The sequence below is a fragment of the Bombus pascuorum genome, chromosome 15 (genome assembly GCF_905332965.1).
Source record: "Bombus pascuorum chromosome 15, iyBomPasc1.1, whole genome shotgun sequence".
In the NCBI taxonomy this organism is placed as follows: domain Eukaryota; kingdom Metazoa; phylum Arthropoda; class Insecta; order Hymenoptera; family Apidae; genus Bombus; species Bombus pascuorum.
In genome coordinates, this window is record NC_083502.1 from 7601566 (window position 1) to 7612165 (window position 10600).

The window sequence follows — 10600 nt, forward strand, 5'->3', positions numbered from 1 at the left end:
ATGAATCAATGATATAGACTATTTGTGTTGTAAATACATTAAAATGAGTAATAAAAGTAAAGGCAGTGTTTGTTAAATTCCATAACGTGTCTTTTTCTCAGTTTCCAGCACTCTTTTTCATACGTATCAACTATTTCCATTCTTGTTAAAGAGATAGATAAAGCGAGAGTGAGTGAGAATGAGGGAGTACTTCAATAAAATAGCAAAGTATCAAAATATATTTTTGTTATCTATATGTTTGGTCTATATCCTGAGCTACTAACAGAATGGGGTTCCCTATTATGATAAACTTTTCTTCATATTATTAAGTAAAAGTGGAAGTACAAAGTAGAGAGTAACAGTTAAGTCTATATTCTGTATGGACGTTTTTCGCAGTCTATTAATAAATTGTTCACAGATCTTTCAATCTTTCCTTCAAGTTATTTAAAACAACTTGGCTTAATTAAAGGTAATAATTTTCTTTTGTTACAATTCGATTTTCTTTTCTCTCCTTTTCCTTAAATGTAATAATGATTGCGATGAGTATAGAAAAAATTTCCCAATGTATCGACGCGACAATTCGATTAGCGTTTACTTTATGAGTAATTAAAATGTAAATTATCCGATTTAAACGGAATATACTTGAAGTTTGTTAATTTTAGTCTTCTCTTCTTCAGATTCGTCTCGACAAATCATAAGCGTATGAGAGAGACCACAGGTAACAGCAGTAATGTACAAACCTTCCAACGCTTTCACTTCCATCGGGGTAGTCGAGGACTTACGCATTTCACCGAAACCCTGTAATTATTCATCGAAGAAGAGGAGTTTAGTTTAAAAGTCTGCTAAAGATTTCTCTGTTAAAAGATTTATTCGTTATACAATTATTTACCAATTCACCGAAAGTAGGACTAGCGCCCCAAGCGATAACCGAATCATCCGCTGCGACTACTACGCTAGTCTGAGAACATCCGACGCATCTAATTTCCCAACCAGACAAATCCTGGATCGGTTTTGGATACATATTTGCCTCTCCGGTACGTTTCGTTTGTCCGAACATCAAGGCTGATCCGTGCACATTGATGGCAATACTATAAGTACTACCACAATGTATAGCCCTAACACCACGAGTAGGCGGCTCCAAGAATTTAATTAAACGAGGCACTAGTTCATCTCGTTGCTCGTTGTGGCCCAAACGACCGATACCTCCGAATCCCCATGAGAATGCACGATTTTTGCTATCAATTGCAACAGTATGATGGTGCCCGCAACTGAAGTCCGTGATCTCAACACGATCTAACGGCGTAACATGGCCATCCTTCGCTCTTTCAATGTATAAAACGATTCTCTTAGGCACTTTCTCAAAATGAAACGCCATCTTCGTATTCGTTACAAAATATTTCCCATCTGTGTTATGGCCCAATGCTCCATACTCTGGGCTTCCGAACGAGTGTAGACCACCTTTAATGTCTAGTATCATCGAAAAATCTGCACCACAACCCACTTTCACTATTGGCGGACCAGAATACTTTACTTTAGTGGCAGAGACAATGCAGGCATCGGATTTCCCAACGCCGCATTGACCTAGTTTATTGTCTCCAGCGGCAAATACGATGCCGCGGCTTGTTAAAAATAAAGTATGATTGCGGCCGCAAGATGCTCCTATAACTGTATGACCTTTTAATGCTGTGACTTCCGTAGGTTCATCCCGACGTTTCGTATCACCAACACCTAACTGACCTGCAAAAGTTACGTCATAAAAGTTTCTAAACAATCTATTTATAAAATTTGTGCGTGCGTGTAAGTAGAAACTTATATTCTCATGAAATTAGTATCAAATAAGAAATTTGTTAGTCCAGTACCAACAGAAATGATACGACTAAACAAATCTTGCAAACTTTCAATTTATGTGAATCACATTTACTTACATAGTAATACTTAATCATAAGATAAGTTTTGTTTACCTTTCATTCATTTACCTTTATCATTTCTACCAAAAGCTAAGCATCTATTATCCTCAGTAACAATAATACTATGAGAAGCAGCCGGGCCAGAAGCAACTAATCTGACTCTAGCGCCATTTAAATTTTTGAAAGTATGTGGGGTCCACAAACTACGCCCTACATTAACTTTCACGCCTTTCGGTGGAGCTTTACGTCCTGCCATGTCCCAATTTGTCAGACCACACATTAATAATGTTCCAGGCTTACCCCATCCTCCCTAAAATAATTAAAGAATCTGAGGATAAAGAGCTCGTCAAATAACAAAATACAAAGTTCAACGATTATAAATGCCAATTATAAGTAAGCTATGATCATTATAAAGAATAAAATCATTGCAGTTTGATTTTATCCATAATTTTATAATTAAAATACATCTTGCGGAAAATGAACAAGTGTTCAGGTATCTTTGAGCGATAGTGTAGAAGAAACCCTTACCAAACTGTATCGTGCTTATTTCCATAATTAAAAGATAATAGCAGCCATTTGACATTTATAATTAACAATTATGTTTTGAAGGCTAGCAATCTTATTTTCAATGATCTACATTTAAACTTCCAAATTCTGCTTTTGTCACATTATGTTCATAATAAAGGCATCAAATAAATACGATTAACGCTGTTTTCACAGCCTGGATTATCACACTTAACATTGTTACACTATGCACTGCTACACTTTACATTGCCGTGTCTCTAATTTCTTGACGAAGCTAACTGCAATGTTGATGAAACATCAGGAATCTTTTCATGATAGACAGCACTTGCCCAGAAGTCTCAGTGCTAAATGCAGCAATGTTAAGTGTACACAATTGATGTTTTATAAATTAAAATGTTATAGACGAAGAACTCTAAACACACAGTTTTGCACAGGCTTCCCAATTTTCCAATTCTCTAAAAATCTGATAGTACAGACAATCATCACTTTATGATCTTTCCTCTTATGAAACGAATTCTTTTTCATTGAATGTATGACTGTGAGGCTTATCAGCGTCGAAATGCCAATGTCGCTTTCTCACTCATTCAGACACCAATATCCTGTCGGCCTGGGACAAATAAGTATATGAAAACAATGAAAATAATTTCACCTCAGGCGGTGGCAATTCAGGAATACTGGAGACATCGGCAAGATCATCTTCGGCAGCGTCCTCACCGTCGGCATTCGAGCCGGTCTCAGCGTCATCAACTTCGGAGTCGTGCTCGCTCGAGATGTCCTCCTCGTCATATTCAACCTTCCTTGATTTCGCGCGGCCCTTCTTCGTCGCCGGAATTTTACGTTTAGTCGACATATCGGCCGAATCTCCTTTATTTCGAATTTAATCCGTCTCGGGGGAAATTAGTTACCGCGGGACGCGCAATACAATGACATTAATCGATGTAATGGCGCTGAGACCTGTACTGTTCGACAAACGGACAACAAAAACGCGGCCACCTGGCGCTCAAAAATCATAATAAAACCATGCTCCAGTGATAAGTACAAAGCAAACTCAAGTTTATGATTGTAAATCGCTGAGAGCGCGCTCCGTGGTCCACTCGTTTCAAGCACACGGAACGCGGGAACCGAACGATCATTTTCGAATCGCGCGAAAATTTAAATCTCGCATACACAATAAAAATTAAATGCACTCGAAAATCTTTATTTTCCTCATACAATTAAAAATGTTTTATTATCGTGCCAGCACGTGCTAGCCAGTTTGTGACTGTTAATTAATTCATTGATTTGTTTGACCTTGATCATATTTAATGATTAATGGACTCCGGGCGTCTACGTATTCTTATATTTTTATGAACATATCTCTAAAGAAATAGAATTTAAATAAATATCTGTTTCTACCAAATATTATAATAAACACTCTATTCTGGATATTTTACACATTTTTGCATACTGTATGTATGTATTTATTTAATTTTGACTTCGTGATCGAGGAATAGACTTGGTTTATAGTACTTTACATGTATGCATTTCGTGTATCTTTAAATCTCGTGAAAATTATATTCTTATATTCGAATATTTGAGAAATTAATATAAAAGCGAATTAAAATTTTGGGTAATAGAATGACTAATTTGTTCATTAACAGTTACATATAGGAAATAAGACGAAAGATTGTCAATTTGGATCAATTGAGGATTTGAATTGTCGTCAAATTTGTTTATAAATTGTAATATCTGATCAGTACTAATCGAGACATCATGTCCGATTCGTTTGAAAGCAACGTCATGCTTAATTCGCGTTATTCTTTGAGTGACGCGATTATTCCGTCCGTTTCGTAAGTTTGGATTCTTTATATCCGTTTCAAATCTGAAAAGTCAGTCAGTTTGAGAAAGTATCTACGTCCTCAATTTTACATTTAAGAAAATTGTACTCTTTCCCGAAGTTTTCCTTTCAATTCCGAAAACTTTGAATATTGTGATGAAAGATTTAATTATTTAAAGTGGCATTTATTTTACTGTGATATATATACATATATTAAAAATAAAACATTAATTAACTTTAAACACATCAAAGGAATTGTAACCTATTTGTTTGGAACGTAACTTGAGGTATGAGTTTGCACAAAATTATATTACATTATTTTTATTATTTACATTTCTTTACATTTCTTGTTGTTTATATATGTAGTTCTTTATTTACTAACTTTTTAAAGTTTAAAGGTTAGAGACATTGTATATAGCTGTAGAGGTTATAATTTATTTATATAGGGCGACACAATTAAGTATAGTACAATCAAGAGGTGGTTGATTTTTTATGGAAAAATAAATCGAAATGCAGGAATTTCCTATCATTTTTTGTAAACCATTTTTCAACTTCGTTTTTTTATACGAACATAACATCTTCAATAATATTTTCGATATTAAATTATTTAATTGCATCCATCATCGCTGCTTTTGTATTCGTCATTTAATTTCACAGATACATTATGTTATTTTTTCAAATTTATTTATAAAACTACATGTTTGAAAATGTATGCGTGCATGTAGGAAGCGGACGTATGTGTATGCGTATTTATATGTGCGTCGGTACGAACAGCGACGAGTCGAAGGTGAAAATTATTGCCGAATTGTTACCGTCGCAAAAATAATAAAATGGGAACCGGCTCGTCGGCAATGACGGTTAATGCCCGGAGTCTGAATGCGTAACCGTCGTGCCGATCAGCCGGTATGTAAACCGATACAAACGGACCGACACGTAGAATTAAGAATTGAATTGTCGAACAAAAAAGGCCGAAAGTCAAAAGTTGCGCGCGGTAAGTTTGATCGTGTTTAATTTTCAACAACGAAAACGTAAGTGGGTCGCGATACCGAGTGTTGTAGGCGATCGTGTTAATTAATACATATGTACTTTTAATTTTGATTACATTGTACTTTAATTTCAAACGCGATCGATCACTTGTGTTCGTACTGTGAGAACACCGTTTTCCATTCGCTCCTTAGCCTACATATATTATAAAGTGTGATATAATTTTCATTGCAGATATTCTTCGTAAAAGATGGAGTTCCCAAACTTAGGAGAGCATTGTTCAGAGAACAGCTGCAATCGATTGGACTTCTTACCTCTTAAATGTGATGCATGTTCTGCAATCTTTTGTTCTGAACACATATCATACAATAACCATAGCTGCCCAAGCGCTTATAAAAAAGATATTCAAGTTCCAGTATGTCCACTTTGTAATGCTCCAGTGCCTATAAAACGTGGTGACCCTCCAGATATTGCAGTTGGGCAACATATTGATGACGAATGTCAATCAGATTTGAAAAAACCTAGCCAGAAAATTTTTTCTAATAGGTAAAATAAGACAAAATTTTGTTTAGATAAAATTTTATGTTGTTTCAAAGGTGATGATTTTGAATAATCTTGTAATTGTTGTAAAAAGTAGTCAGCTGATTTTTAAATAAATACTTTTCATTCTAGATGCTCCTCAAAAGGTTGTAAAATTAAAGAAATAATCCAAGTACGTTGTTCCGATTGCGGTAAGAATTTCTGTCTAAAGCACAGACATCCAACAGATCACGCGTGTATGGGCCAGGAGGAAATGATACGGAGAAAACGGCTCGATGCCCTAGAAAATAATATGACAGTAAATAGGAGAAATGGCGATATCTTCAAGAATTATCAAGGCAGTATGAGCGAAGACGAAGCTCTCGCGAGAGCTCTCCAAGCTTCGATGCAAGAGGGAAATACTGCTAAACAAACGCTCGAGGCTGTACCTTCTGGAAATAGAGATAGGTGTAGACTCTCGTAATTCCATACAATTTAATCTTAATTCCATGCAAATTTTTCCAATCGCTTTAAGATATGTTCTTCAGCTGCATAAATATAGAGAAATTGTTATATCTTTCAGAGATTTTCTTGCGATAAAAGCAATCTAATGACTATAAATTTCCATATAGTTCAGCTTAACGTATAACTTAACCATTGAACTTTCTATATCAATATTTAAAGAAGATAAACTTTTAAGGTTTATTCATAGATCATTTCAATTCATAGGTATATGGACTATAACAGTTACACCTTTTGTACAAATGTAAAATATATATATGATATTAATTAATTACAAAACTCAACATTGCACAATATTTATATTATGATAAGATTGTTTTAAATCTTATAGTAATCTGAATAATCACTAGCAACATTACCTGCCGAATATGCGTGATTTTAGAAAGAATATTAAAGGGCAGCCTCAAAGAAGAGTGCCTTAATATTAATGTAAATCTAAAGAAATCTAAAGTCCAGTAATTTTCATCTTCGTTACAACATTTCTTCCTCTAAGGAAATTCTTAATTCCCCTATCTTAATTTATGTAATTGATCTAATATTGAGACCTTTAGTGTCTGATTTATCGTTCCTTATTTCATGTGAATTGTCATCTATGGACTTATAATAATTAGCATTATGGAATCACCATCAAGAGAATTCTGTAACAATCTTGTGAGCTTATTGTCTTTATAATCAACATATGTTGTAGAAGCCTCTGATCGAAGTATGATATATCATAATGCCAATAAGCTTTTATTTATATTAATTCCATCCTTAAACTTTGCACCAATTGCTTGTATCTTCTTATTACATTCAGGTCCAGCTAAATCTACTAAAAAAAAAAAAAATCTTCTTCATTATTATTGTTAATATTACTTTCTTCTCGTTGATATATGTATAAAATGAATATATTCTGTGACTATGAGTGTCGTGTGCATTCATTGCGGTTCGCACGTCCTCTATTTCTTTGTGTCAGATAGAATAATATTTTATTGCTTTGTAACTTCTTTGTCTGCAAACTGTATTAGTCATTTGACAGAGGCATGTTCAGAATGTGCAACAGCTGCTTCTACAATAAATGCATCCTTGTTTTACAAAGCCTGCAAACAAAGAAGTTACAAGTGAAATAGAGATGTTGCGCAACAAGTATTGCAGACAATGAAATTACAAATGCAATAGAATGGTGCCTTAGTAGACGAGCTTAATTTTTGTTAAAATGTATTTTGTCAATTTGGCACAATTTTTAAACACATAAAAAGCAATATTTCTATTATTAATAATTTGAATACAATTGCATTTCTTGAATATAAAGACTTTTTATATTTCATCATAAATACAATTTGCATTTGTATTCTTAAAAATAATTTAAGACGATTTAGATTTTAATTTAACAAGAATCTATAAGATACTTGCATATTTATTGGCAAAATGTAAAATATGCAACCTACTATTTATATTTTTAATTTTATCTTTACATCTGAATATTGTACTCCATCCTAGAAGAAAATCAACTGTATCAGGAAAGAGAACACAAAGATAGCGATTGATATTGAAATACTTTATTAATCAGTTTTATAAATATATATACATTTAAGAATTATTCGATGATTATAATAATTTCCTACTTAATAAATATTGTCAAAATACCTGAATCATAGGTTTTTCTTAATAAAGTAAACTATTCACTTATACAAGTATATAAAATCAAAATGTTTATACTTCACTTGTTACTAATCTTCAATTAAATTTACATTTGAGCTGAGTGAATTAACATTTTTTTGCAACAAAATGTAATATCCTCTGTTATGACTGCCTTCCTATCATACTGATTTGATTTTTATTTATACCAATTAGATAATATCATTATGATGAAAAGATACACATAAGGCTATGTAACAAAGTAATTCAAGTATTTCGATTTTCTGTAAAGTATCCTATAGAAGGTACAGAGTACATGTTTAAACGAAACTAATTTTCGTAACTATTTTAATAAATAATTACCATTTCTTGACTATACCACACGTTACAATTACCTTGATTTTAAGATAGATAAATAACGTATTTTTTTAAAAACTCCTCGAGATTTCGTTTAATATTTTTATCATATCTGATATACGCCATAAAGTAGCATAACAAATGGCCTTATTGGCAGAATAAATAATTCCTTATTTTCCAACTTTTCCTAACTTGGTATCTGTCTTAGGATTAGCTGTGACACTCTGCACACGAACAATCACTTCGTTAATTTTCGTTTGCAGATTTCTAATATCTTGAATATAAAGAAGAGCAAGGATTTTAGCTGCATTCTCCACTGCAGTCTTCTTCAGTTGGAAACCAGGATCACAATTCATAATAGGGAAGGGTTTGCCTCGAATAATTTTGGAATTTGGATTCCTTAAGCATTCGGAATTTAATCTTCTTTGTACTAGTTTACTGCAAGCTTTTAACGTGACCAAATGATTCGGATGTTGCGGAATTCGGAGCAGTTTTGCCACAGAATAGATCCCATTTTTAAATTCAGTACTCTCAACTAGTGACCATGAAACGGTGAAGATAATGTGTTTATAAAAGTAGGAACATTTAATATTAACAACTTTCAAATTATCAAAATGAAGCGTAATTTGGAAGTTTATCTGTGTATTTGTCAAAACATATAAACATATAAATCAAAGAATAAAATAGAAAGCTCAAAAATGTAATTACTTTATACGTTAACAACGTAAAAGATATTAATAAATTAAGTGAAAGGCTATAAAACATAACATATATTTCATAAAATACTTTATAATATTTGTATACAGATGTTTCATCATTTTTATTACTGTTAAAGGTACAAAATAGCAAAACGACTAAAATGCAAAATATTATTTAAAAATAAACAAATATATAAGTTGTTAAAAAATATCTATATTATATATACTCACAATCTAAGTTGTCAAGCGGATTTGTGGACTTAAGATGTGGCACCATTGCTTCCTGTTTCATTTTCAATTTTATTTCTTTTACATCTTTCGAATACTGCTCAGCTGAAAATTACAATTAATGATTATGTAAGAAATTTCTATTTAAATCTTTGATTTCATTCACGAATAAATATTTACTATTATTCTCTGCCTCCAACCAAATAGCGCGTCCAATTAGCCATTCAAGTTGATCCATATTGTTACTTGAAATTGGACATTTAACATCCTCACAGTACTTGGCAAAAGTTTTAGGCCAACTTTCACTTTTTATATCGCGTAGCTCTTTTCGATCTTGTATACTATACTGACGTATCTTTTGTTCTTCTAACCATAATGTTACTTTACGAAAATGTTGAGGATCTGCAACATTTTAATAATACTAATATTACAAAAATAAATAAAATCTTATAAAAAATATAATTAATCTAAACGAAAATAATTACTGAATGAATAAATTCTTTACCAAGAATTACATATTAAACATGTAAAAACGATTCAGTGACAGAGAAATTAGACTTTCGTAGGTTACAGCCGTCGAAATGTTTTTTAACAACTGATATAATATTTCCTTATCACAAGATATTTAAATATAATATATTATGCAATTTTAAATCTTTTAAATATTAGACACAATTGTAATAACTATTCTAATAGGATAAATTATACCGGTCATTATAACCTATAACAATATAATTTCTTAACGTTAATAATAAAATAATCCAGGTATTTGCCTGACATAAAAATACTAAAAGAATGTGAAATATTCTTATTTAAATTTCTGTAACTTATCCTGAAATGAATTTATTTATTAGAACAAGATTAATTTAAAGTCAAAGTCGAATTTTACAATTATGCAATTATTAAACAAATTCTAAAATATTCGAGAAAAATAAACATTCTTCCCGATCTAACTCGTTTAACGAATATGATTTCGAAGATATTAGATTTTATTTGTGACAATATCAATATGTTAAAATTCCTTGTTGATGCAAATGTTAAATACGAACCATTTATATTAACTTTGTCCCATTCTAAATATCCGAGTGCTTGAAGCCTTCTTTTAAACATTATCGGATATCTAAAATAAGTAGAAGTTCTGCAAACTAAAGGTAATAGAACTTGCAAAAAAAAGCCTCAATTTTACAAAGACTCTCGATATACTGACACTACATTCATGCTATATTTGGCGAAGCCGGTGAACAAAAATATACCATATACCATATACTCAATTCATTTTCCATAGTATTTATCTTCTATATATAGCATAAATAATGTTTCGATAGATAATTCTGAAGAATAATTCTGCAGTTAACTGGTTAAATTTGACTAAAATAAATGCTGTTAGATAATACTATTTATATTACATGACTTTTATAAAAAAATATATAATTAAATACAACGAAAGG

At 32.0% G+C, this 10600-nt stretch overlaps 2 protein-coding genes across 2 annotated transcripts; one reads left to right on the top strand and one right to left on the bottom strand.

Moving 5' to 3' along the window:
• Positions 1–455: 455 nt before the first annotated feature.
• LOC132914448 (protein RCC2 homolog) lies at positions 456–10542 on the bottom strand. The gene is made up of 9 exons (XM_060973580.1): positions 10202–10542; positions 9333–9554; positions 9156–9257; positions 6107–6122; positions 5872–5879; positions 3061–3272; positions 1956–2196; positions 869–1716; positions 456–777 (listed from the first exon to the last, which is right to left on the bottom strand). Exons 1-9 carry the CDS (start codon positions 10260–10262, stop codon positions 607–609), a joined length of 1881 nt encoding a protein of 626 aa, XP_060829563.1. The 5' UTR covers positions 10263–10542; the 3' UTR covers positions 456–606.
• Positions 4130–7883, top strand: LOC132914446 (AN1-type zinc finger protein 2A). The gene is made up of 3 exons (XM_060973579.1): positions 4130–4514; positions 5446–5757; positions 5884–7883. The coding sequence occupies exons 2-3, from the start codon at positions 5462–5464 to the stop codon at positions 6212–6214; spliced, it is 627 nt and encodes a 208-aa protein (XP_060829562.1). The 5' UTR covers positions 4130–4514; positions 5446–5461; the 3' UTR covers positions 6215–7883.
• Positions 10543–10600: the final 58 nt, after the last annotated feature.

Excerpts from the sequence above, each read along its gene's own strand:
- LOC132914446 (XM_060973579.1), top strand. The coding sequence starts at position 5,462 with ATGGAGTTCCCAAACTTAGGAGAGCATTGTTCAGAGAACAGCTGCAAT. Across the intron at positions 5,758-5,883 it reads CAGAAAATTTTTTCTAATAG|ATGCTCCTCAAAAGGTTGTA; the intron begins GTAAAATAAGAC and ends TTTTCATTCTAG.
- LOC132914448 (XM_060973580.1), bottom strand. The coding sequence starts at position 10,262 with ATGTTTAAAAGAAGGCTTCAAGCACTCGGATATTTAGAATGGGACAAA. Across the intron at positions 1,717-1,955 it reads TTTTGGTAGAAATGATAAAG|GTCAGTTAGGTGTTGGTGAT; the intron begins GTAAATGAATGA and ends TAACTTTTGCAG. Across the intron at positions 778-868 it reads GTCCTACTTTCGGTGAATTG|GGTTTCGGTGAAATGCGTAA; the intron begins GTAAATAATTGT and ends GAATAATTACAG.